General features: G+C 47.6%; 2 protein-coding genes across 12 annotated transcripts in view; one reads left to right on the top strand and one right to left on the bottom strand.

Annotated features, from left to right (window-relative positions):
- The window catches only part of PSD2 (pleckstrin and Sec7 domain containing 2), a 90,296-nt gene extending 72,365 nt beyond the window's left edge, over positions 1 to 17,931 (top strand). For 6 of the 8 annotated variants that reach the window (XM_067005490.1, XM_067005488.1, XM_067005489.1 and 3 more), the window contains 6 exons: positions 130 to 320; positions 1,503 to 1,573; positions 10,215 to 10,372; positions 11,984 to 12,128; positions 13,175 to 13,318; positions 16,195 to 17,931. In XM_067005490.1, coding sequence (XP_066861591.1) covers positions 130 to 320; positions 1,503 to 1,573; positions 10,215 to 10,372; positions 11,984 to 12,128; positions 13,175 to 13,318; positions 16,195 to 16,401 — 916 coding nt within the window. In that variant the 3' untranslated portion in view covers positions 16,402 to 17,931. Of the gene's footprint in view, positions 1 to 129; positions 321 to 1,502; positions 1,574 to 2,768; positions 5,137 to 10,214; positions 10,373 to 11,983; positions 12,129 to 13,174; positions 13,319 to 16,194 lie in introns of those variants that run through there. The other 2 variants (XM_067005491.1, XR_010834952.1) reach the window with 2 other exon arrangements.
- A 1,972-nt stretch (positions 17,932 to 19,903) lies between these two features.
- NRG2 (neuregulin 2) overlaps positions 19,904 to 27,691 on the bottom strand; it is a 175,527-nt gene continuing 167,739 nt past the window's right edge. Inside the window, exons 9-11 of one of the 4 annotated variants that reach the window (XM_067005494.1) lie at positions 26,532 to 26,659; positions 23,878 to 24,102; positions 19,904 to 22,644 (exon numbers count right to left, since the gene is read on the bottom strand). In XM_067005494.1, coding sequence (XP_066861595.1) covers positions 21,987 to 22,644; positions 23,878 to 24,102; positions 26,532 to 26,659 — 1,011 coding nt within the window. In that variant the 3' untranslated portion in view covers positions 19,904 to 21,986. The remainder of the gene's footprint in view (positions 22,645 to 23,877; positions 24,103 to 26,531; positions 26,660 to 27,691) is intronic. The other 3 variants (XM_067005492.1, XM_067005493.1, XM_067005495.1) reach the window with 3 other exon arrangements.

Below are 27,691 nucleotides of genomic sequence, written 5' to 3'. Positions count from 1 at the left end.
CTGGGTCTCCTTTCCTTTTCTTTTTCGACTAGTAATAAATAACTCCTTTTTAAACCAAAACAAATAGGGCACGCTGTGACCCCACCCACATGTCCTCCACTCAATCTCTTCTTTGAATTTGTTTCCAAGTGATGAGGACGAGTTGAGGAAATCACTCTCGGAGCTGGTAGACGACAAATTTGGAGCCAGTGCAAAGAAAGTGACAAGGATTGTTGACAGCAGCAACCCCTTCCTGGACATCCCCCAAGCGCTGAATGCAGTCACCTACAAGCACGGTGTCCTCACGCGCAAAACCCATGCAGACATGGATGGGAAGAGAAGTACGTGTTAATGGGACAGAAGATGTGCCCCAGGCAGTAACAAGCCCTGCCCAAGCCTTCTCCCTGGGTCTCCCGCTGGAGTGTCATTTCCTCACTGTATCCCAGGAAACACAAAAGAGACCCCCCCAGATCCATGAGCACCAGCACACAGGGAAAGGAGGGTTTTTTGAGGCATTTGCAGATATGGATGGTTTCAGGAGACCTCAGTCTTCCGTTATCACTGGCAAAGAACCTAACAGTGCCTGTCCCACACAGATAGACCTGGTCTTCCATTCTGTTCATGGGCATAACCCTGACTCCTACGTTATGAGCAGTAGGTCAAGGCTAGTTGCACAGGAGTTGTCCACCTGAACACTGACCCTGAGGACAGTCTGGTCTTCAAAGCTTTGGCCCTGTCTATATTCTGCCATGTGCAGGGTGCTGGTGAACAGGTTGTCTCATAGCTCTGCTGTCAGTATATGGTATTACACAAAAGTTAAATGGAGATATATTTGGGAACTATTAATGAGCAGTGCTTAATGAAACCTTGGATGACCTCTTTTGCTAATTAATATGGATGGCCCAGTCAGTGCAGCCAATTAAAAGTCTTGAGTAGAGAAGATTACCACCAAAGGCCTCTTGCTTCCAGCACTTTCTTAATAGCCCATGTCTTGGAGGACCAGCTCTCTTGTGGTGGTGTAGACAGGCTCCCCTCACCTCCCACCCCTCTCCAGCTTCCAGCAAGCTCTCTTTCCCCAGGTCCATCAAGATGGTGGGTGGTAATGCTCCCCCCTCAGTGGAACAGAAGCTTCCATAGCCAGGGTATGTCTGCCTAATTCATCCAAACCAGAGGAGCTCAGGGAATGTCTCTGTTCCTCAAGCATTTAGTTCGCAGAATACAAACCTGTCTGGAGGAACAGAGAGACTTCCTGTATGTGTCCACTGGTAGACCTGTACCTGCTCATCTCTGGTTTTGACCTGTTTGTGTTCTCATGGGGAGGCTGCATCTCCCAGCCCATTTCTGTCAACTGACATGTCCCTGATGACAAGCCACTCATAATCAGTAGCTTGGAGGTGTATGAGGTTTGGGCATCAGTACATGCCTATGGTGGGTTAGGAAAGGGTTGGTTTTGCCAGAAATGTGAAGGTCAAGCAGTAATGGCAGAAGCAGGTGTGTATAATTAGTTGTTCTTCCTTTTTTAGCTCCCAGAGGAAGAAGAGGTTGGAAGAAATTTTATGCTGTGCTTAAAGGGACCATCCTTTATTTACAAAAGGTAACTGTGGTGGACTGTCCCATTTGCTGTTTCATGCTGTGTCCAAAGCAGCCCTGCTGTCCTAAGTAGGAGACCCATACATGCATGTAGAGGTGAATCAATGTCCTAATGCATGTGTGGACGTATACAGAACTCCTCCAGAGACCAGTATACAGAGCTGGAGAATGCCATCATCTTTGATGGTGGTGTTCATGCTAAGGGCACAGCCTCAAAAGAGGGTCATACAGGAAGAAATATGAAAGAGGAAATATAGAGGCAAGACTTCTGCAGAAGTGTAAGCAAGAAGTATAAACAAATAAGGGATAGTGGGGAGCATGACTGAACAGATATGGAGTAGGTGAATTAGGATGTTGGTGAGACATGCCTTAGGAAGCGGAAGGGGCAGGCAATCAGACCAGTCTTGTCCTGGCTATTGTTTTATTAGTTGGCATGGACCTGAGCACGAGTACCTGATGTGAGGCTGGTATGGAATTCCCCATGCTTAAAGTTTTTTGTCTCCTTTCAACCTTGCCGATTTGGGTCCTTCCGTGGGCTGCCAAGAGACACTTTCTGCCTCTCTTCATCTCCGTTCCATAGCTTTCTCCAGTTCCATAGCCACCTTTGAGTCAACATGAGTATAAATCCCAGGTTCCCATGGGAGGCAAAGTTACCGTGGAAGACCTTACCTGCATGCTATGGCATTCACCTCTCTGCCTTTGAAAACCCTTGGATGCTAGGAAGATTTCCATGGATAGTGTTTTCTGTGGAAATATCTAAGGAGCCTGAATAGGACATCACTTGAATGTTAGTAAGAGCCAGCCAGGGGTGCCAAATGTCTACTCATCATGAAGCAGCATAACCCACTGAACTAGGTCTGAACTACTTTAGTAGCACATTCTGTTCAGTAACCCATTGAACTCACCTTGCTGAAACAGCATTCCCTGTGGGTAGATGTTCCTATGTATTGCAGTATTATCTCCAAAGCAATGAGAGTAAACAAACTTTGGATTATATAAGAAAGGCAGAAAGATCCTCGGGGCAGTATGGAATTATGACTCATTGTTCCTAGCACAACCCAACGATTCTCATGTTTTGCCAGATCCTATGGCACAGGTCACAAAGCTAACAGAAATCTGGTAGCAGCTAATTGTAATTTACCGTGTGGATTGCTCTTAGCCAAGTGGTATTTTAACAGCCTCGCTACTCTTTCCTGCAGCTGAGGGAAGCTGCAGTGTACAGGAGAGCCCAGATCTTCTCTAGCACTCTAAGCCTGGCCATCGTGAAGTCACTGGTCACTGACACTCTCCTTACATCCCAGCTTCTTTTCTCAACACAAGTCTCCATCTGGAGCCCAATGAAGAGGTCCCCGTGCTGACCATGGATGATGCATGAAGATTTAACTAGCACCTTTTTTTTTTGTCAGTTCTTTCTGTAGGAAAAAAAAAGTAAATTCATCAAAATCACAGGAAGCAGTTAGATTTAAATGAGTTTTTCAATAAGCACTTTTAGGTCTAGGCCTGTTGAGGGGGTATATATTTGGAATGAAATACACATTCGGGATAGAATTTTCTTGCCATGCTGGACCGAAATCCAGTTTACTGAAGGTTTTCCTGACTGCTTTGACAGTATTAGAAGGAGCAGTGAGACCAAGACAGAGTTTCATTGCTGCTGAAGAGGGTGGAGGGGTTGGTTTTTGGCCTTGTTATACAAGGCCAGCAACAGTGTCTGTCCTGGCTGTTTTATTAACATAGGTTGTTATGCTAGTACTAGTTTAGAATTTAAAAACAGAGTGAGGATGAGATTGACAGAGACACGTAGCTGTTAGAAGATCAGTGTTCTTATCTAGATGACCTTCAGGAGAAAATGTTTAAAAGACTGAGTGCTTTCTTTACCAGGAAGGACTAAAGAAGCAACACACCTAAAATCTGACTATGTTATAAAGGTGTCTGAAAAATAACAGCCATTACTGATGTGTCAGTCGTGCAGGAGGTACGAGAGTTGCTGAGGGTGCCTCAAGGAGATAGGAACATAAGAACATAAGTGCATTAAGAACAACAAAAAATAACCTGAGAAACATTTGGGCCAAAGATTTGGGTAAAGAGTGGTTTCTTAGTTATGAGTCACTGACAGACTGTATATGGTCCTTCTCAAAGTATTCCTTGGGCTGGATTTGGCTGTAGACAAAATATTGGTTGGGCTTTGCAGAGACAGGACAAATGGCTGAGGTCACAAAAAAAAAAAAAGAAAAGAAAAGAAAAAAAAAAGGCTGCCACTTTCAAGTATTCCCAGCATCACAACAGAGAGCGGGTAACTTCCAGCACAGCCTTATTCTTAGTGCAATTTCTTGCCTATGGGTTTGTTTGCAGAGCTAAAAAGTTGCACAGTACAGGAAGGAAGCCATGTGCAAGGCTCCCAAGCTCTCAGCGGAAGATGCCTGCACATAAATATAAGATAGAACCTGGCTTGAGCACAAGTCACTGGGAAGAGATTTTTGTACATGAAGATAGAGGAGAAAGTACCTGCTTCCAGACACACCTGACACCATGGAGTACAGGTCCAGCCTCATCCATTTTTTCGCTCAGATAACACCAAGGATCTAGTCTTTAACAGGAAACTCTCAGAAGGCAATGCAGAGAAGTCCGGGGGAGCAAGTTGACTGGAAGTGAGAGACAGAGAAAAAGGGGGAGGGAGAGAAGGAGGGGGGGAGGGAGGGTCTGGGGAGACAGATGTATAGAAAGAAGGAATGGCCAGATGCAAAGAGAGGTAAGAATAGGATAAGACAGGCAGAAAAGTGGGTGGGTATGTGGTTGGCTGGCTGGACGAGAAGAAAGCAGTCTGATAGAAGCAATTCAGGCAGCATCCATAAACTCACTGATGTAAAGAAGTCACATATCATTGACTCGCCAGTGTTAATTTCTGGGTTAGCATGTTCTAGCACAGTCTGCTGAAGCAATTGCTTGATCCCCTAAAGGGATGCAGCACAGTCTTGACGAAGAAATGCATGCTTGGGAGCAGGGCGCACCTCTCCTGCACTCTAATCCACACTGATCACTGATTCACTCCATGGCCTTTGGCAATTTACTTCACCTCTGTAAAATGGGGATAATAACCCTTAATCATCACACATAGAGGGGTGTTGAGAGGAATGATGGAGGGCTATAAAGCACGAGATGCTTTTGTATGGAAGTACTGGAAAGGGTGCAGGTCTCAGCATTTCCCCCAGGGCTGCCCTTCCAGCCCCCACCCATGGAAGAGTTCCCAGCGCTGCCCTGAGCCAGGGACATGTCCTGTGAAGGCAGTCCTTACCATGGTAGTGCTACTTGGAGTGCCACCTTAATGGCCAGACTGAAGAGGGGCAGTGGTTTCTTTTCCTCATTGAATATTTTTTAGGCTAGTGGGTATGAGCTGAAGAAAATGAGGAAAAACCCCTCGCAAGCTGCAGCATGACAAATCTCTGTAGTTCCATGCCCATATTCATAGAAGCATAGAATCATTTAGATTGGAAAAGACCTCTAAAAAATCTAAATAAATAAATCTAAAAAATCTAAAAGATCATGAAGTCCAAACACTGCCAAGTCTACCACTAAACCATATCCCTAAGTACCACATCTGCATGTCTTTGGAATGCCTCCAGGGATGGTGACTCAACTACTTCCCTGGGCGGCCTGTTCCACAACCCTTTCAGTGAAAATAATTTTCCTAATATCCAACCTAAACCTCCTCTGGCCAACTTGAGGCCATTTCCTCTTTCCTGTCACTTATTGCTTGGGAGAAGAGACTGACCCCCCACCCTGGTACAACCTCCTTTGAAGTAGCTGTAGAGAGTGATAAGGTCTCCCCTGAGCCTCCTTTTCTCTAGGATAAACAACCCCCTTTTTGGACACACTCTAGCACCTCAATGTCCTCCTTGTAGTGAGGGCCCAAAACTGAACACACTATTTGAGGTTGGGCGTCACGAGAGCTGAGCACAGAGTCATTTCCTTAGTCCTGCTGGCCACAATATTTCTGACACAAGCCAGGATGCTGTTTGCCTTCTTGTCTGCCCAACTATACTTCTGGCTCACATTCAGCCAGCTGTCGACCAATATTCCCAGGTCCCTTTCTGCTGGGCAGCTTTCCAGACACTCTTCCCCCAGCCTGTAGTGTTGCCTGGGGTGGTTTTGCCCCAAGTGCAGGACCCAGCATTTGGCCTTGTTGAGCTTCATACAGTTGGCCTCAATGCATCAGTCCAGCCTATGCAGCCTGTCCTTTTGCAGAGCCTTCCTACCCTCAAGCAGATCAACATTACCTCCCAATTTGGTGTCATCTGCAAACCTACTGAGGGTGCACTCAATCCCCTTGTCATTGATAAAGATATTGAAGAGAAGTGTCCCCAATACTGAGCCCTGCAGGACACCTCTACTGACCAGCCTCCATCTGGATTTGACTACATTCGCCACAACTCCTTGGGGCCGGCCACCTGGCCGTTTTTTTACCCAGTGAAGGGTACACCTGTCCAAGCCATGAGCAGCCAGTTTCTCCAGAAGAGAGCTGTGAAGAATATTCGTTTCATTGCTGTCCAGAGGAGAGGGCAGCAGAATCAATGTGCTGGACTCTCACCCCATACAGGTGTCATACAAAAGCAGGCACAACAGAGAGAGATTTTTTTCTTGAAAAAAAGAAAAGAAAACAAAAACAAACAAACAAAACAAACAAACAAAAAAACTTTGAGCTGGAGAGCTCATATTAGTTGTGGCTACTCCACCCCCTGCACATTGGAGCGGACAGTAGAGGAGAGCTGCCTCAGAAGACTGAACCAAAGTCATCATGGAGCACTGTCATGGCAGAAAGGAAGCCCAGTCAAGGGGGTGGTGGTACATGTTTAAGCAGATCCTTTACTTAGGCAGAAGAGACAGATGAATGGGGACTCTGTCATCAATATTAAATCAAAAGTAAATTAAATGAATTTGGAGGGATTCCAAAACACAGCATCCACACGTGGCCTCAGTTCCTGCAGAAAACATCCCCCAAACATACCCTTTAAATTGCTGACACCCTTCAACCAGAGAAGAAAGGAAAAAATAAACATCATCATCATTCAAGGGCTGGGGGCTTTGGGTCACTGAAACGGCGTAGCACATCATACCTTGCCCATTTCCCAGTGACAAGTGTTTATGTGAACAATGTAGGACACAAAAGGCAAAAATTCAACAACCCTGTGATACCAAATTTGCCAGCAAATATATGGCGGGGTAGCACCACAACTGGAAAAAGGTGAGATTAATATTAGCATATGATAGCATCGAGAAAACATTGCCTGCATTTCCTCTAGATATGGCAGGACACTACTTACGTTTTAGTATAAATCATTTTTCTTTGAGATTTAAGACAGAATCCCTTCACTGAAAGCATCCATGTTACACGTCTTTGGACATGTTTCTTCCCCAGCAGCTTAAGCACTTGCTTAAACTTCCACCAAAGCTCAGAAGGGTATTGAGGCAAAACATAGAGAAGATGCTGTAGGCTCTGAAGCAAAGCTGGCATGCTTTGCTGAAAGGCAAGGAATTATTCTCCAAGGGAAGGCTACACACTAGTGTAAGTGCTGGGCACCATGAAGGCTCCCATTCCATGTGTGTGGCATCATAGAATCATTAAGGTTGGAAAAGACCTCCAAGATTGTCTGGTCCAACCGTCCCCCTACCACCAATATCATCCACTAAACCATGTGCCTAAGCACCATGATAAAGCATCATGTAACTTTAGAGCCATTTGTGAAGGCTTCACACAAAGATTTCCCTGCCTCACCAGCAGTACGTATAGAGTCACAGAACAGTAGAATGGTTTGAGTTGGAAGTCATAGAATCGTAGAATGGTTTGGGTTGGAAGGGAACCCAAAGATCATCTAGTTCCACCCCCCCCCCCACCATGGGCAGGGACACCTCCCACTAGATTAGGTTGCTCAAAGCCCCATCCAACCTGGTCTTGAATACTTCTAGGGATGGGGCATCCACAACCTCTCTGGGCAACCTGTTCCAGTGCCTCACCACCCTCTTCCTTATATTTAATCTAAATCTACGCTCTTTCGGTTTAAAACCATTAAGCTTTGTCCTACCACTACATTCCCTGACAAAGAGTCCTTCCCCAGCTTTTCTGTAGGCGCCCTTTGGGTACTGAAGGTCTCCTATTAGGTCTCCTTGGAGCCTTCTCTTCTCCAGGCTGAACAACCCCAACTCCCTCAGCCTGTCTTCATGCCTACTGCAGCACAGGCATTAAAATGAGCTTCCTGGCATAGCTGGCCCATGCAGAAGTGAGCCTGCAGTACCATGCGCTCCTGCAAACCCGGCCGCCAGCAGAGAGGCACAAGGCAGAGAGAACCTGCTTGATTCAACCTTACCCTGATTGACTGGGCCCAGGTTTAAAAAAAAAAATAATCTGGATTTTCCTACACCTACATTAAATCCTGTAAGCCCGATATCAGCAGAGACAGTAAATGATGGTACCATTCAACATGAAGATCTGCATTTGTCAAACCAGTTTTCATCTGTGGAAGTTTCTTCTTGTCGCATGCCATTAAGCCTAGCTATTCACACCATATTTTTAGAAAGCTTATCTTGAAATAAGGGATCATGGGTTTCCTAGTCATTTTTATTCAGATCCCAAGAGATCCTTTGGAAAAACATCCAGAATTGGATGTGTGTCTACAATATAGGAGGCTTGAGCAGCAAAGTCTTCCTCAAACACCTATTTGCTGCCAGGCGGAGTAACATATTAGTAACATATTCATAAGTCAAAGCATTTGGTTTTCTTTCTTAAAAGGCTCACAGTGCATCCCTCTGGCTACTGAAACACCCACTGTGACTCCTGCAGACATCTCTGCTGTGCATAGGCATTTAGCTGTGGTTTGAATTTCTGAGGAGCTCCAAACCACTTAACAGTGCAGGAGAGCACTGCAGAAAGGTTGTGTATACTGCCGTGCAATGCACCCATACTGAACGCAGGGTGCCTGCAGCACCCACCTCTTCTTGTGCTGGAAAGCCAGGGCTTTTCTTTGTGGTTGGCATTCAAAAGGCAGTTGCATGTGGCAGGATCCCATGCCAGACATTTCTGGGCCCTGGGCCCCATGACATTTCTTTGCACAAAGCCAAGCATCACATACAGTGCAGCAGTCATTCTCCTGGTTGGGATGATTGTTTCAGAAAAGGACGGAAAGAAAGACTTCAAAAGCTAATTTCCCATCAAGAGCAGGGCTCTGTATGAGCCACATCCATGGGCTGGGTTATGCTGGACCTTTGTGCTCTGAAAGGCAGCACAGGGGAGACTTTTGTGACCTGACACCAGAGAACAACCAGAAGACTGTAGCCTGTAACAAAACATAACACAGACTTAGTCCTGTAAGTTTGCACAGTAATGAGCAGCATATGGCAGGCCCTTCCAGGGGTACCCTGGCCTGACCCGGCCTCTGACATGGTCATTTCACAGCAGCTGAAGATGCCATCAGACAGCGTAGCTACCCAGAAAGGCAATTCTCTCCACCAGTCCTGGTCTCCACCAGGTTGCAGCACAACCACACAGCTCCATCACAGGGCTGCACCAGCATGCGTCTCCATGTGACTAGGCAGGGGCCCGCAACACAGCACCTGCAGTTTCTCACCAACCAGAGGCAGGTACTTGGGGGACAGGTTGATGGTTTGTTTTAGCCAGGGACAGGTTTTTTCACATCCATCCATCCATCCGTCCATCCATCCATCCATCCATCCATCCATCCATCCATTCATCCATCCATCCATCCATCATCTCACCCCCCAGCTGAACCAGCTGTTGAGTTGGTGAGAGGGTAGAGAGGGAGGGTGTTGCTCTAAGTGGCCATCAGCTCAGTTGCTGGGAAAGCAAATGGTAAACATGGGATTGACTGAACTCCTTTTTATTTTTCCCAAAAAGTGCTGTGCCCAGATTTTTGGAATCCCATGTTTGTATTTTCTATCTGTTTATAATATTTATAGTTATTTCTGTACTCCCTAGTTTTGTGAAATTATCCTTCAATGAGGAGAGTACAGCAGGAATACAGGAAACACTGCTGCAATTTGCAAGTGTCTGACTAATGAATTACATGAAAGACCATGCCAAAGAGTCACACATACTAAAGAGATACCAAGCATGATTCAGGTGGACCATACTCAGTGGCTGGTGTCCAGGAAACCCCACGCTTGCACAGAGGTGCATTGGCTCCAGGAATAGTTGTTCCAGGGCTACCAAAGACAGTCAAAGCCCCTCACCATGTGGAGTGGTGCAGCTGCAGGGTGGGAATTCATTTGCTGATACCTGCCAACAACCAGAATCAGCATCTCAGCATGAGCTGTGCACTGTGGGTGAAGCTCTGCAGAAACCTAGCCGTCTTGTGTCATCTCCCAGAAGCCTCAGGCATGTGCCGTGTTAGAGAGAACTATTTATAATTATGTTTAAAACTTTCATCTCCTTCTTCACATCTTCACAGTGAATTTAATGATGGAAGAAGTTGCCAGATGTTAATTATTATCATTATCAACTCCTAGCATTTACTGTACAAAGCAGTGCTTTTCCTGGTCTCACTACTCTGTGATTACAGCACAGAGAGAAAGGCAGGTTCATTAAAGTAGCCCGCAAATGTTAGCATAGTCATTATCCAATTAACGTTCCTTCTTCACAGGATGAATATAAACCTGACAAAGACCTCTCTGAAGTGGATCTGAAAAATGCCATCCGTGTGCACCACGCCTTAGCCACAAAAGCCTCTGACTACAGCAAGAAGTCCAATGTGCTCAAACTGAAGACAGCCGACTGGAGAGTCTTTCTCTTCCAAGCCCCGTAAGTACCAGCTCTCCCTGCAGAGCCTGGACCAGCAGCCTGACTTCCAGCCACAGACAGAGCCTCTTCTGCCCAGCCAGACCAGCACACACATTAGGGACAACTCTGGGGGAAAAAGGACTTTTGAGGAGGAAGGTGCTAAGCAGGAGAGATTAGGGTGAGGTCTGTCAGACTGTGCAAGGGACTTCGTCTTGGGGCCACAGTTTCCACTTGCCACGCTTGGCAGCTGTGTGCCAGTCCTGGAGCCTTTCTCATCTGTCACCAAGTAAGGCTGAGCAGGATGAGATGGGAGGTGAAGGTCTGAGGAGGAAAGTGGCTTCTCTTTCCGCTCCCCTCATGCATTAACACCTGAAGCGCTGCAGTCCTCCACAGACCACCTTTGCCCTAAAGCCTGCTTCCACAGTTGCTCTGGCAGAATCCTGTAGACTTCAGCTAAGGTTGTGCTGTGAAAGGACTAAAGGGAAGCTGGCAAAGCAGAATGGTTCCAAAGCATGGTTTGACTTGCATTGTAGGAGAAGATCTCTGGGGCTGGACTAATGAATGTGTTTGCCTGACAGACTATGGAGTTTCCACTACCCCTCAGAAGCAGGATGGGAACATGTGGATACACTCATGCTTAACTATACAGCTGTTATAAAATTTTTTGAAAGAGTTTAAAAATTACATCCCAGTGCTAACTGCTTTTTGTGGGGTGGCCACATAGAACTGCCCTTGCCAAAATTTGTGCAAGTAGCTGGGACTGCAGTAGCCAACCAGCCCAAAACACAGCACTGTGCCACTAAATAATGTCCCATTGTCCCCAGTGTGGGCGTGTCCTCGCTGCAAGCTGTCCCCTTACTAACTTCTGTTGTCGGTCTGCAGAAGAAAATCTATATGGTGCTTTGAACTAAGGAGCTGACAGTTCCTCTCATCAGCCTTTGATGGGGAAAGTGGCTAAAGCTCATTAAAGAGCTCACCAGCCAGACCATATCTTCTTCTTTCCTTAGTCCATTGCAGAGGAAAATTGCTTTGCTAGAAAGTGTCAAGTGTGATTGAGCCATCTCCTGTTCGACGTTTTCTTTGTCAACTGCTGTGAGGAGTGATTTTGTCTTGAAGTTGAGATGGGGTACTAACATCAGGCTAAATCTTGGCATCTGAATTTCTGCAGTGAAAACCCTCTTGAAGCCTGGTGGGAGCAATGCTCGCAGCTGAGCAGTGCTCAGATCTGATTAGGGACCCTGGGCAGAGTTCCATGAACATCTGAGGAGTTCATCCTTGTCCGTGGAGCCTCTGTTATGTGTCTCCCGCTCTCCAAAGAGTAGGGTACTCTTGGCACTTGCCACCATGCTACCGCTCATCTTCAGGGATTACAACTAGAGTTATTAAGGAAGGCAGAATTCCCAGGGCTTCATGTAGGCAGACAACAGGCCTGAAATCATTGGGACAATGTAGAGGAGCCAGTTAGCCAGTGTTTTCCTTCTCACTACCCAGGATGGCACAGAAATGGCTTCAATGCAAAGCCACCAATAGCCCTCGGGAAAGCAGGTGGCTCCAGGGCTGTCTTGAGCTGGCTGGTCCTGGGTTAGGAACATTTACAGACACGCCTTTCTCTCCTCCCCTCCTCTGTAACAGAAGTAAAGAAGAAATGCTTTCCTGGATCCTGCGAATCAACCTCGTTGCTGCCATTTTCTCTGCCCCAGCCTTTCCAGCTGCGATCTGCTCAATGAAAAAGTTCTGCCGCCCACTCCTGCCTTCATCCATGACCAAGCTGTGCCAGGTAAAGTGTGAGAGAAGGAGCAATGGAGGGGTGCCCAGTGCTCAGCCAACCCATCAGCATGCAGCTCACACTGAGCTCACCTGCAGTTCCCCCAGCACTACCTAGCAGACACATTCAGGTGCTCAAGTCTGCACCTGCTCAAGTGCACACTGTGTACATGGCAGGAGCGGGGGAGTAGAGTGGGAGATTTGGACAGACCACAGGAAATTCTGGTGTCTGCATGACGCTTCTATTGCAATGAATATAAAACAACCCTATGTACACACGCCCACCTCAATGGGTGTTGATTCTTTCTTGTTTATTGCTGTGTTGCTTTTTTTTTGTTTTGTTTGTTTGTTTTTTAATGACATGGCACCCAGAGGTGACACCTTATTGTTTTTCAGTCTGGAAAGCTGCAGAGCCTCAGAGGGGAAGGTTTACTGGAAGCAGGGAACACAGTGCGCCAAAGCATGGCTGCCTAAGGCTCTGTTAGCACAGAGCAATAGGCAGCTGCCATCTGAAGAGCCACTCGTGTTTGCAGTGTCTAGGGAATGCCAAACATGGCTTAACACCTCCAAACGATGGGGATATTCTGCCACTGGCCCTCAGCAAAGGGAAGGGGAGAGGACAGCCTGAGCCTGAAATGATTAGAACAGAGATATAGCTGTAGCTGCTGAGCAGATGTCAGAGCCCAGACAGGGAGGGTACTTTATCTCCGGAGAGAGCAGATGCACAAGCTCTTGAGACACAGCTAGTTCTGCCTGGCTATTAAAAGATGCAGAGGTTTCGTGTTCATGATGCTATAAAAGCCCAGGTGCTGGAGAAATCCAATCCTGGCACTTGTGATGCATGAGTTTTGATCTTCCTCAAATACCTGTGTTTCGGCCGCTCCTTATCGGATGAATTTTCAAATGTGCTGCACACCTTTGGCCCCAGCACAGGCTATGCAGCCCATTCCAGTAGCAAGGCTTATGTCCTTGCATAGACAAATCCCATGTCAACAGGCTGGCGGTGCACTTGGGTGTTACACGCCTACATTTTAATACCTGACACAATTCTCTCGGCAGGAGGAACAGCTGAGATCTCATGAAAATAAAATGAAGCAGATTGCAGATGAATTAGCAGAGCATAAATCACATCCTGTAGAGAAGAGTCTCAAGTCAAAAGAGGCTGAGGAGTACAGGCTCAAAGAACATTACCTAATTTTTGAGGTAAAGGAATGTTCATCTTTTCTGTGATAAATGATATCTTGGCTGATTGAGGAGAATTGAGAACTGCAGAGTGGATGCTGTGAGCCTGGGAGAGAGGAGGGGAGGGGAGGGGAGGGGAGGGGAGGGGAGGGGAGGGGAGGGGAGGGGAGGGGAGGGGAGGGGAGGGGAGGGGAGGGGAGGGGAGGGGAGGGGAGGGGAGGGGAGGGGAGGGGAGGGAAGGGAAGGGAAGGGAAGGGAAGGGAAGGGAAGGGAAGGGAAGGGAAGGGAAGGGAAGGGAAGGGAAGGGAAGGGAAGGGAAGGGAAGGGAAGGGAAGGGAAGGGAAGGGAAGGGAAGGGAAGGGAAGGGAAGGGAAGGGAAGGGAAGGGAAGGGAAGGGAAGGGAAGGGAAGGGAAGGGAAGGGAAGGGAAGGGAAGGGAAGGGAAGGGAAGGGAAGGGAAGGGAAGGGAAGGGAAGGGAAGGGAAGGGAAGGGAAGGGAAGGGAAGGGAAGGGAAGGGAAGGGAAGGGAAGGGAAGGGAAGGGAAGGGAAGGGAAGGGAAGGGAAGGGAAGGGAAGGGAAGTAGAGGGCTTACATACTAGATGTGTGTTATGTGGCAGTGATAAGCCTCACTGTTTTCCATTGAATCTGTAAAAAAAAATGACATTTCCTCCCCTCTGTGATTTCTAATGCAAGGCATGGGAAAGTGATGAGAGAAATAAAATCTTCCTTTACTGTTCTGGAACTTGAAATTTCCTCAGGTCCCAAATAAGGAAGGGATTCTGTTCTCAGTGCACATCAGCGTTTTCCAGAAACATTCATAAAAAGCTGAAGGAAACCGTGGGAGTATTAATCTTGTTTTGCTGTAACTGTTTCTGTAAATAAAGCCGAAACCAGCATTGCAGGTGCTTGCAGACTTTTTGAGGATGCGTGTAGCTAAGTTTAAATGCTCTGCAAATCTCAGTAGCATTTAATTGGAGAAATGGGATAGTTTGTTCCAGAGAAAGTTGAGCACAAGGTAGAAATCCTGCCACAGAGGTGTCATTGGGGAGGGACTGCTGGAGGGTCTATTTCTGCTTTCAGCAGGAGCTTAGATTATTCCCAGTATTAGCCTGGGCCGAGTGTGACATTTTCTTGCCATCCCTGGAAATGGATGGAAATCTCCCATCTCCCACAATCCAGGGCTCCACCACCCACTTGGGGAAAGAACATCATGTCCATCCTGAATCACCAGAGCCATAGTTTGTGGCTGCTGGTTCCCTTGTGTTTGTGCCAACCTTTCAAATAGTTGCATGCTGCTGCCTCCTATTTTCCAGACATCTTGTTTTTGATATCTGCAAAGGAGTAGTCTCCATCCAAGCCTTTTCTCTAGGCTCCCTTTTCAGTCTGCAAGAAGAAGCTGGCACTTCCAGAGCATGACTCATCTAATCTATTTTATGAGATATACTCTAGAAATGCTTGTTTCTCTGTGCTGACAAAGAAGTGAGTATAGGCTTCCTCTGAGATGTTAGAGGAAAGGACTGGGGTTTTACATAAGTCCATAAAAAGAGGTCCCATCTAGTCTTGAAATGATGCCAGGCAGAGAAGAGATTGCCTCCATTTTTTTTGCTGTCCTCTGTGAAGAGCACAGCTAATGGTAACAGTGAATTACTGGATGAAAACAATGCAAGCAGAAATATTTATATCAACCGAGAGGAACTTTCCATGTGCTAAATGGGGACATCTTCGCAGCATTGTTCCCAGACAGGCAGGCAGGAGTGTGGAAACTCTGAATGTTTTAAGTCAGGAAGAAGCAGATCTGCACTTTGGCCCCAATAACCCCATGCAACGCTATAGGCCTGGGGCAGGGTGCCTAGACGACTGTAAAGAGGAAAGGGACCTGGGAGTGTTGATCGATGTTTGGCTGAACATGAGCTGGCAGTGTGCTCAGGTGGCCAAGAAGGCCAACAGCATCCTGGCCTGTATTAGAAATAGTGAAGCCAGCAGGAGCAGGGAAGTGATTGTCCCCCTGTACTCAGCTTTGGTGAGGCCGCACCTCGAGTACTGTGTTCAGTTTTGGGCCCCTCACTGCAAGAAGGACTTCGAGGTGCTCAAGCAGGTCCAGAGAAGGGCAACGAAGGTGGTGAGGGGTCTGGAGAACAAGTCTTACGAGGAGCGGCTGAGGGAGCTGGGGTTGTTCAGCCTGGAGCAGAGGAGGCTCAGGGTAGACCTTATTGCTCTCTACAACTTCCTGAAGGGAGGTTGTGATGAGGAGGGGGTCGGCCTCTTCTCTCAGATAACTAATGATAGGACTCAAGGAAATGACCACAAGTTGCACCTGGGGAGATTTAGATTAGAATTCAGGAAAAACTTTTGCTCTCAAAGAGTGGTCAGGCGCTGAAACGGCCTGCCCAGGGAGGTGGTCGAGTGGTCAATGCTCGAGGCGGTCCCTGGCAGTGTTCAAGAAGCGGCTGGACAAGGTGCTACGACATATCATTTAGTAGCTTAGTGGGTAGTATTGGTGATAGGAGGACGGTTGGACTAGATGATCTTGTAGGTCCTTTCCAACCTCGTGTTTCTATGAGTCTATGATTCTATTCTATGTTGGTTTTTTGTTGCCTCCAGTAGCCACCTTAAACAATCAGAGTGGCAGTCAAGACCTGTAAAAGCAAGAGAGTCTTGCACAACAATCCCCTTTTTCCTCAACCCTTTGAACTGCAAGTTAATAAGTCTTTGAAGGCTTTGGTTAGACCAGACATAGTGCTGTTGTTAAATAGCTCTTGCAGAGTGTGAACAGTGGGATCCTGATAATATAGTATGTGTTTTCCTGCAGTAGCAGATGGCATCGCCTCTGCTTTCCACACACGCCGTGGCCTGTCCCTGTTCTCAGGCTTTTTTCTCTGTTTCGTCTTTCCCTGCAGAAGAGCCGCTACGAGACATACATCAATCTGCTGTGCATGAAAATAAAAGTTGGGACAGATGACCTGGAGAGAATTGAAACCAGTTTCTTTAAGGTGGAAGCTGATGACATTGCTTTGCGGAAGACACATTCAAGCCCTTCCTTGAGCCAAGGGCATGTGTCTGTCACCTGTAAGGTGGAAAAGGACATAATAGAGCAGAACACTTAACAAGGAATGTGTGCATGGGTGAAATGAACTGGTGATGCTTTGCGCTCCTGAACTAGATCAATGAGCACAATTTTACCTAGGAAATTACACAAACAGAACCGTAGACGTGTATGACACGTTGACTGCTCTAGTGAAAGAAGTCAAAGAAGCTTTAGTTGACACTCCTTGGCAAAGCTCTGGCATTTCAGCATCATGGGCACTCCATCTCTTCTTTTCCCCAACAGCACCAGTGGCTTTTCTTTCCCTTCTACCGCAGCCTGCACAATAAAGGGATATGCTCATTCTCCAGGTGCCAGGTTGCTCTCTTCCACCAGCCCTATCTTCTCCTCCTTCCTCCTTCTCTCCTTGGAGTTTCCACTGGTTCACATCCACAGTTCCCAGAAGTGCAAGAAACTCAGCCGGGACAACGGTGTCTGCGTCACCCCCAGCGCTCTCAGAGAAAGGCACAGAGCAGCAGGGAGCACATCCCTCACATGAGAGGAGTGCTGTCTGGCACGTCACGATAGGACACGTTTCATGAGCTAGTCACCGAGTGAGAGGCGTCTTCAGCACAGTGTGTGGGACTGTCATCTGCCCGTGGCAGTAAAGGCCTGAAGTGCCCTCTGTCACCTTATCCTTTTTATATATATATAAATATATATACATATGAATATATATAAATAAATATATATATATAAGGAAAACTTAATACGGGATTTTAACGTCAGTGTGCAAGAGAAGGTAAGCTGCCTGGAGAAGACACTAGGGACAATGGAGGGTCTGAACAGGACATTTTCAAAAATGCAGTAGCCTATGTTTCTTTTTTTTTTCCTTTTTGTACTTGAATGGAAAGCCCACCTGGCTTTGCTGTGAAACATCACACTCCTGTTCCTGTTCGTTGAGAAAAACTAGCTAAATGGCTGTTTATTTAGCATCCATGGCATCTGCCACTTTGGGTTCGAGGCGCAGTTGGAAATGTGCTTCAGATCCAGCTGAACCTTTGTGTGCAGGCGCAATTCTAACTGCCCATCAGTGTTGTAGTTCCTCCATTTTGCAATTTGTATGCTGTACTCTTTTAAAGAGGGAATTGTGTTTCTGTTCCTTTCTGCTGTCTGTGGTCCAATGATTTACTGTTGTACTAGAAGCGATTCCACTGCATTTCAATGCCACAACTGTCCTCCTGCACTTTATTTATTTATTTTGCTATTTGGTTTGGTTCTTTATCCCAGATTGCTTTTCTTTCCTTTAGGTGCATTCAGAGTAATCAAGTTCCAGTTTTGAAGGATCTTGTAGCTGCTAACTACAGTCATTTATTGTTTATATTTTGCAGCATTTTTTAAACAAAGAAGATTTATTCGGACCTTCAAAGTCTGAGAGACTATTGACTACTGTTTTCCATGATGGTTCATACTACTAAAAACCTCCATCCAATTCTGTCACCTCTTCTTTTATCTCTGTTTCTTTGTACAGTTTGATAGCTTATTTGAAATGATGCACTAAGAATCATGTAAAAAAGAATAACAATAAAGCTGAATCTGTTGGTAAAGAGAATTGGTCTGAAATATGGTTCCACTGTGTGCTGGATTGGTCCCAGGCTTCACAGCCCTGCATGACCATGTTCACACAGATCTCCATCAGCTCCTGCAAAGAGAAAGCCAGGACTCTCTGGCCAGCACCAGAAAGCAGCAATGCCTTTCCATGAGTAGGGTGCCAGCACACCTATCCTACTGAAAGCACTTGCCTGCCTAATCTTTGGATGGACGGCTTGCCGGTAAAGCAGGTGAGACAGATGGGCTGCTTTACTGACATGTTCAGGTAACATTTCCTTTCATCTGGTGCACCTCAGGTCTGTCAGTCCATGTGCAGCCTGTAGGTTTGTGGGAGGAGAAAGATGTCAACACCTGCACTGGTGGTTGGAGATGTTCTGGGAACTGTTCTCAGAGGAGCCTTTGCCTTCATTGGGTGTTGTAGCTGTTTCTCCAATGTGCCATGTGCTTTGCTGTGTCGGGTGTTGGTGCAGGCATCCCTTACACTGGGGGCCTTCAGGATACTGCTACTCACATGAAGCATCTGGGTCTGGAGATTCCCACTCACTCACTCAGTGGAAGCCCAGGTGAAAGTCAGGCCCAGCTTTTGCTGTCCAAAATCCCTGGTAATATCTCGTGCCTCAGCCTTTCTGACTAACTCTTCCCGCAGGCAGTTGAATCTAAGTTGTAATTTGTCTGAGAAAGCCAAAAAGAGCATCTTTTTTCCCCCCATGTTGAAGGTGCCACTCTGTCATCCTCGGACAGGACTAAGTTGCAGGAAAGAGCGGGATCTTGCAAAGTCCTCTCTGTGCACCAGGAAAGGGCCTCAGAGTCATGAGGGTCTCCACCCAGTGGATGTGGCAGCCTGGGTTAAAGAGGCCTTGGCAAGATAGCCAAGGGAGTTAAACCTGCGCTTAGTGACAACCAACACAGTTTGTCCTGATAGACAAGGGCTCGTCTGGGTGCATATGCCTTTGCAGATGTGGTGGCCTACAAGAGGGCACTAAGAATACCCCAAAATGCCTTGTTAAACCAACCTTCCATCTCAGCGTATGACCAGGCAAAAAGTGCTTTTTGTTTGGTTGTTGTTTTGTTTTTATTTGTTTTTTGTTTGTTTGTTTTCTCCCTCTTTCCCTGCCTGAAGGAGAACTACTCAGCTGCTGCTATGAGAGGGCAGCAGCTTAGAGGAATTAAACAGACACATCCTTTTCTCCTCCTGTAGGTACCCAAATGCACTTTCTTCCACACCATGCTGGAAGAGAAGAGCCGAGCCAGCCCCCGCCTGGCAGCCTGCGCAGTCCTTGGCCCGGAGGTGGTGTGCACACCAAGGTTGCTGTCACGCGCTGCAGCCATGCAGCCAAGAGCTGAAGTCTTCCCACTGCACCATGCATCCTGTGAGGAGGAGCAGCCGCAGAGACCACGCGACATGGCCAGCAGCTCCCCTAAGCCCCTGACAGGATCAGGGCCAATGCCGCAATGTAGATGTGAGCACTCAGGTGCAGGTAGTGCCCATTTGACAGGCAATGGGGCAAAACTGCTGACAGCTTTGTCAGGAGGTTTTGCAATCCCAAAGCTAGGGCCTGACATTCCTCTCCTGTTTGCATCGCCCCATTTGTGTCCACAAAGTGATTCCAGCCCCTCTGGGAAGGGTGGCATCATCGTACACGCTGAGCAGAGATGGCATGAGGTGTCAGTGGCTCCCCCCCCACCTGTGAAAATTGCTCTAAAATATTCATGGCTAAATCCTAGCAATACACATAGCTGGAGATGAGGGCTTTAAAAATAGACCAGACGGGGAAAAAAGGAGATAGATACAAGCTTCCTTCAGAGGCAATTTGGGAGAAAATTAAAGTAGTGTAGCTGCCACCAAATACAGAACAAAATTATGGGAAACCAGCGGCACATGAAACAAGAAATCACCACAAGAAATCACGGGGCTGCCATGGCTCGGAGTTAGTGATGTCTCTAGATGTAGAGTGTCACAAGTCCCTGCAAACCACGGAGCAGTAAAACATCTCCCTGCATGGGACTGAGCAGGCGGTGATGGTGATGCCCTGGTGTGGAGCAGCTGCCCTGAGCACCCCCCCCCCCAATGGTTCAGCCACAGCATTGTGCAGCACAGCTGCCCAGAGTGCAGCAGCAGGAGGCCCCAGAGCTGCAGCCTTCCTGTAATGCAGATGTTGCTGAGGGGACAACTTTATGCCAGCATCAGGTGGACTTCTCCAGGAACAGAGCTCACCGGCTCACAGACACTGGGGAGAGCCAGGCAGGGAAGCAGGGTGGCTCTGGGAACACATTCTGTGATATGTACGGTACTTGTCACGGCCTACCCATTGCCCCCCAAATTGCCTTAGATCAATGCTGCCCACAGTTTGTTATTTCTTATTTTATTTATAATATAAAAAATGTTCAAGTGTTAAACAGTCGAGAGTTCTGACATTCAGACAATCCAGAGCAAACTTTGACAATCATCTTATGACAAATTAGCAGAGTTTTCTATCTGACCCCATCATGGGTGAGGAATAGAGGGTTTAGTTACTTTATTGCTAAAAGTTAAATGAAATACACTGTCAATTGTTGTATTATCTTCTCAGTCACAGCTTCACCATGCATCCAATCTACAGTATCTGAAATGCAAAGGACATGCAGAAGTAAAAATATAAAAAGAAAAAAAGTCAGGCTACAATGTAAACAGGTTTGCTGCAGAGAACTGAGGAGAGAGGGGCACTTCCACCAGGATGCTCTGCCGCCTGGAAACACAGGACTGTCTCTTTGCGCCACAGAGCCAATGGCCAGAGCTGCTCCGGGTTTGGAAACACGATGTCCGTCATCGATGGCAAGACATTACGGTAACAACTGTCTTTACAATACAGGGCACGGCGCTACAGAGGAATCCGCTCGTTGGGCTGCCCCGTGTGGTGCCCGCTGCGCTTCCCAGCCAACGCGAGGGGCTACGCGCGGGGCCGGAGCACTCAGACACCAGGGCAGCACAGCCAGCGGCCGTCTGGCACCGCGCCTGGGGCAGCCACAGCCATGCTGCACCCTCTGGGCGTCCTCGGTGGCAAGCATGGTGTGCAGGACACTGCAGCCCACGCAGCACCATGGCAAACGCCCCACCATGGCCACTGTGTGCTTGGTCAAGGGGACGCCACAGCCAGCATGGCACCAGGTCCGGTACGGCTCTGCCCTGCCAGGACCGCTGTGCAGTGCCACCAGCCTGTCAGGGCTGGCTTCAGTGACTGTATTCAACCACATGTAACAGGGTTTTATTTCACCACATTCCTACAAATGTCTTACTTATTGGACTACAAACCTGTGCCAACCCAATTTCAGACTCACATGTGAAACGGCCAAAGGTTGAGAGCTATGTTGTAAGGGCTGCTGCTGCATTTCGTTTTCTCTTCCTACCTGTGTGGCAAAAGAAACATTATTTCTGCATTTCAGTATGGTGCTGCTCAGTTTCTTTTTCTCCTGATTTAAGCAAAAATACAAGTATTTTACGGGGCAAGACAGATCCCCATTAGACATGATAATGGAAATGCTCCCATTCATGTCCTTGATGTGTGTTAAAATGATAGAACAAGATCATTAATAGCAGGGTACAGGGCAAAGTGGTGAGGCTGTTTTCTTCTGATGGAAGAGTGCCCTTGTGACAGGTTGTCTCCCAAATAAAAATCTGTGATCTTAAAAATGCTACTGAAACAGAATCCTCGGCATGAATCCCAGCACTAGCATACAGCAAAAGGCACCACGATAGTTTTATTTTCTATTTTTAAGTAGTCAAAAATTGGCCCACCTTTTTTTTTTAACTTTATTGTTTGTTTCCATTTCTTCTTTTTTTTTTATTTTTATTTTTTTTTCTTGGAAGCTGAAAATCAAGACATTACATATAAATAGAGATTCCCTATAAAAAAGTCATTGCTGTTAGCTATTATAAGACAACTTTGCTAAAATGAAAATAAAACATTTTATTTGTTATATTTTTTCCTCTTTTATATAAAATAAAAATATTTATTTTTGTCTCATTTTTGTTTTGCCTCCCTCCTCCGCCTCCTCCATGCGGGTATGTCTGCGAGGCGCCTAGAGAGGATCGGGGTCTTGTTTGGGCGTTGTGTGTGCCAGGCTGCTGCGCCCACTCTCCCCGTGAGCGCTGTGCCTGCTGTAGGAATGGTAAGTCCGGCTGTCACCTGGCCGGTGGAGCGGAGGCGACTCTGTGTTCATCGTCTCATTGTTCTGAGTGCTTAGGAAGGGGGTGCTCTCAGCCACCAGCTCCTCGTCAGACTCACTGTAAGAGGCGCTGCTCAAGGAGAAGGAGTCCCGGACCGCTCTGGCTCTGTGGGGTACGTGCCCGTTCAGTTTGGACTTTTTCCAACGCTTGTTGCTGCTGGCTGTTTTCTTTGGCTGTTCTAGTGCTGTGACATACTCCTGTGTCGTCTCATACTCGTCATCCTCCGTGATGCGGAAGGGGCTGGAGGGCAGGCTCCCCATGCTGTCATTTAGGTAGGTCTTCCTTTGGTAGTAGCTGTCGTACCTCTGCGTGTCCTGGAAGGGAAGCTGGTACCGCCGCAGGAGGGGCTGCTGTTCCTCCACGCGGAAGCTGATGGGCGCTGCCGGGGGCAGGGAGACAGCGTGTGCGGAGTTGGGGGAGGTGATCTCAAAGGTGGGCACCTGCGTGGCCATCGAGTAGTGGAAATCGACAGGCGACAGGCGTGCTGGTGTGGTCAGGGCTGACACGTACCTGGAAGAAACAACACCTCTGTTTGGACATGGAGCACCCCAGAACCTGCCAGCTGTGGCTGCACTCTGCTGAACACCCGGCACAGATATGAGGGACCCCTGATGTGCTTGGTTCTGGAGCACTGCATCTCCTGGGGAAGGGGGTGGAGGGACCTTGCATTGCAGTGCCTGAGGGAGGATGAGGTGCCGGCTTTGGTGGGTTCTTGGGCACCAACGCACTGTGGTCCCCAAGACCAGCTTTACTGAGGGAGTTGCTCAGTGTGCACCCTTGCTCCTCCGCCGTGCAAGGAGCTCACCACAGAGCCCAGCACTTGGCAGCTGAGATGTGGCTCCCAGGGAGCCTTCGTGCCAGCTGAGCTGGATGTGCTTCCCTTGCTGCAGGATAGGGCTCAGGACCAGTCCTGCATGACTGTCGGGACTGAACTTTATCTGGGACAGGACAATTCTCACCCGGCACCACTGCAAATCTTGCAGCACCTCCCAGCAGCCTGTCTGAATGGACTGGGATCAGAAACAAGTGAGCGACTTGCCTTCTTTGGACAAGTCCCACTGCCCTGAGGGGTAGATGCCCGAAAGAGGTTGGGTTGCCACCTGGGTCATCCACGGTGACTCATGAAGGGCTGCAGCAAGTGTGGAGATGTGCTTCAGCACCATGAGGAACCAGACACAGGAAGAGGACAACCCTCTGTCACTAGCTGATGATTTCCCATCTCTGCAGTCATCTTCCCCAGAGAGCTGGGTCATACAGAGCCCCATCCCAAGGCTGTGCCCACATGCAGCACGTCTGCTCTCCATTCCATCCACAGGCACACTGAGGACTTACCCCAAGTACCTGGGAGCCAGCCTCTGCTTGAGCTGCTGCCCCACAAATCTGCCCTCCTTCTCTGCAGGGAGGTCTGGGGTGTGCTCATCATCCACTATCTCTGACAGCTTTTATTCATCGGTTGCTGATTGCAGCCAGATATTTTCAGCTGCTCTCAAACTTGTGCTCCAAACCTGTGTTGCCTCCAGGTGAGCAAGGAACAATTGACAAGGCACAATGTTTGTTGCTGCTACCAGAGTGACCTCTTGGGGACGTGGTTTCCTCTGGTCAGGACCAGAGCTGGAGTTTCTCCTGGACTACCATGGGACTGCTGCTCTAGGCCAGGGTGGAAGTGAATGGATTTGCATCCAGCAGAGAGAGGCATGGCTGGCCTCTGCCATGCCCAGGAGGCACGAAGCAGGGGAGTCTGACCTCTCGCTGTGCGGCGAGTCCCGCAGCGAATCCACTGAGTCGCGATACTGCATCATGGGCCGCCGCGAGTCCTCAATGCAGAAGGCAGCCCCGCGGCGGGCCCGCGCCTCCACACATGCAGGGCTGTTGCATTTACTGGTTCCCACTGAAGACAGCATTATCCCAGACTGGGAATCTGAAGTCAGGCTCTCCGTCCGCTCCAGGCTCCAGGTGTGGCTTTCATGTCTGTGGATCAAAGTCCACATGGATAGTGAGCAAGGAACCCCTGCGAACGTCTTCTCCAAAATGCCACATGCAGCCACAGATCACACTCTGCTCTGCACTGACATCCTGTTTCTGCCTCTCATGAAAATACATCTGGCCAGGGAGGCCCAGTTTTGATTTGCTTCACTGTTTCTTAGAGGTTTGATTAGAGGATTAAGAAGGGCAATGCAGCGCACACTGGGTATTTAAGACACCACCTCCTGACAGTGGGAATAGGATGGGACAGCCTCTGCAGGGAGGCCTGGGCATTTCTGCTTTGTAATCGTGAAGTGTTTTGGTGCAGAGCAATGCACTGGCTGTGCCAAGGCAAGTCTGCAAAGGATCTTCACTTGTGCCATCTTCACACATTGCCAAGAAACAACCCCTTCACAAATGCTACCAGGACGGAGTCAGAAAAAAAGACTCATAATTACTTCATGGCCAACAGAGAAAAGCACTTCTACTAATTTAAAAAAGGTTTTGGCAGCAAAATACATTCAAGGAGCTAGACTAAAGCTACCAGCTATGCTGGACAGTCCTTGGTCAGCTTGGAACTCCCCCTGCCCTTGGCTTGGTGCAGAGATGACATCCCACAAGCATGCACCAGGGAATCATGGGGTCCTGCACACACCGAGGGTCCACCCACACCGGGCTGACTGCTCTCCATGGCACAAATATACGATCCGTTGGAGCAAGAGCTCTGAGCTCCCAAACTGCACCAGATGGAGCTGTGGTGGCAGAGCATTTTGGGTGGGGGTTTACAGAGGCCTCATTAAGACTTCCAAAGAACTTGTTAATTATTAATAGCTCCAGGCACATGTTCAGTTGCAACCAAGGCACTGATTTATAACTTCAAACAGCATCCTCATTAGAGGTGCTGATAAAGTAAAATGGAACCATATTATGCTAGCAGTTTGCCTCTGGCATGACTTCAAGAGACACCTGCTTGCTGCACTTGACTCAGGAAAATTATATGGCAGGTAGCCAGGACCAGAGGCTATGCAAGTAGGTATCTCCCCACACCTGTCATATATTAATGCTGCCCTCCAGACACAACTTTGCATCTTCAGGAGGTACTCAGAGATGGCCCTGGGATCCAAGGACTTTGAAGTGAGCCTTGAAGGCCAGCAAGGTGCAGCTCTGCAGGCACAGGAGTCTCTGTGCACCTTGCTCAAGCCTGCACAAACCTAGCCAGGATTTGACGGCAGCATAAAAATTCAAAAAATCTGGAAAACACTCCATCTGCTCACTGAGGGGAGGATTTCCCTGGCTAAAAGTAGTAATTTCCAGCCCAGCAAATCTTTCTTGTCTCCCTCTCTACTTACTGGAGGTTGAACCAATGGAGTCTGGGGAGGAATTTTCCTGAAAACCTATGTATGATATCTGAAGTTGATCTGCTGCATTGTACACTGAGTGCTCCTCCCTAATGAATGCCTGAACCCTGAAGAAATCTGCCAGAATGCATCTTCAAGCTTTACCTGAAAGGATTCACTGCTTCCTGGACAAATGGCTACGAACACACCAGTCTAATGAAGTAAATAAGCCAGGATATCTTTTGCTTATGAAGTCAATGCATGTGATCTACGTGTCATTGACAGAAGGTAAATATGGATCCCTTGCACCCTACAGTTACTTTTCAAAGGCATGCATTCTCATAGGGAAACACTGTCACTTACTGGAAGAACACAATGAGCTTTCATCATATAAGATGGAAGACCTGAATGCCCAAACTCAAAACAGTGCAGGACTTTCTCTAGAGCATTTGAATGACTTTCCTGGACACCATAATAATGGAGAAGCTCCATCTGCAATATAAATGCTCTTAAGACCACTGAGAAATTCAGCCTCTGAGCCATGTTAGTCTTCCCCCTTGATGGCTATTCTGAAATGTGAAAAATTATGTTCTTCTGATGAAAAACTTGATTCCCAAAATCAGACCCTAACTTTGCAGACTAGGCAAAATATTTTGTGATGTTTGTCATAGCTTACCTTACAGAAGGCAAATATATCAAGCATGAAGTAACCATTGGATGCTTAATGAATTAATGCAGGTGTGCTATGTGGTTGCAAGAACAACTTGGAAAAGCTTCCCTGGGTGCATGCTCTAGTTTGAGTCTGTGCAAGGCATGAAAGCACAACTTCATATCCTCCTGATTTCCACCTCTGTCAGTGCAGTAGGTTCCTGTTGGGTCCTTTGCCACAGTTGACCTGCGGCATCACACCTTTCCACACCTCTCACTAACCAGCTGTGCTAGTAAAGATCTGCAAGTGTTGGCAATGGCCTGTATGACACTGTAACGCCAAACATCAACTTAAAACAGAAAGATGAAAGAAGAATCTTTTACTGGCTTTGTATCTCACAGAATCCTAAGGCAAGCAGTAAGAGTTCAGGGGGAAACAGTATACATCACCTCTGGCTGGACGTTGGAGTGGCTGTGGAGCAGTGATGTGATGGGGAGCAGGAGTGACTTCCCGAAAAGGTTGTCTCTGTTTCTCTACGGATCACATGTTCGGTGGCAGAAACATTCTTAGAAATATACTGTAAAATACAAAGAATCACACAGATCAGCCAATAGCTTGTCAGCACTGCCGCAGCCAAATTCTGCTGGCTGCATTATTTCTGCTGAAACCACATGAGGACTGAGTGAGTACCGCAGCTCCATACCCCACAGAAGGAGACAGGGAGGCTGGAAAGTGCCATGCAGTGGCCCCTCTCTGCCTCTGCACTTTGAATACTGGAAAAGAGCCCTGGCACAGGGACTACAGAGAAGTATGAAGATCCAAGGGGTTCCCCAGACAGCTGTGGCAGCACTTTATGTCTGATGCTACTGAGCAGAAATCCATCTCTTCTTGCAGGGAGTTATGCATCAGACAGAGTACCAAAAACAAGGCAACCGTATGAGATCTGTCAGAAGCATAAGCCTATTGAAACACTAGGTGTAATCCTAATATTTATACTGAAACATTCCTCCATCTAAAAGTAAGCGGGGTCAACCGTGCTTTTCACAGGGAGACAAAGCTCTCTGGGGGAGTCAGCATTTCAGGTTCAGATGGCTATGATTCTTTAAAATTTTCTTTACCTCCTCTTTCAGTGCTGGCTTTACACCTAGTTAAATTTTAGCATCCCAAAGGTAACCCAGCAGAGCTTGTAACTGACTCAGAATACTCCTTGTACAAGGGCATTTAGTGATAGGACAAAGCTTAATAGTTTTAAACTGAAAGCGCGTAGATTCAGATTAGATATAAGGAAGAAATTCTTCACTGTGTGGGTGGTGAGGCACTGGAACAGGTTGCCCAGAAAGGTTGTGGATGCCCCACCCCTGGAAGTGTTCAAGACTAGGCTGGATGGGGCTTTGAGGAACCTGATCTAGTGGAAGGTGTCCCTTCCCGTGGCAGAGGTGTTCGAAGTAGCTGGTCTTCAAGGTCCCTTCCAACCCAAACCGTTCTGTGATTCTATGATTTCCAACAGGGATCAGTGCACACGAACCTTTGCACAAAGAGAAGGTTAAGGGAAGGCAAAAGGAAATTTCCAAAGCAAATGCTCAGAATGTGAGAAACTGCAAATTTTCTG

The sequence above is a fragment of the Anser cygnoides genome, chromosome 14 (assembly GCF_040182565.1).
Source record: "Anser cygnoides isolate HZ-2024a breed goose chromosome 14, Taihu_goose_T2T_genome, whole genome shotgun sequence".
Lineage (NCBI taxonomy): Eukaryota > Metazoa > Chordata > Aves > Anseriformes > Anatidae > Anser > Anser cygnoides.
Note: the sequence above shows the minus strand (reverse complement) of the source record. Positions and strands in the feature narration are given on the sequence as shown.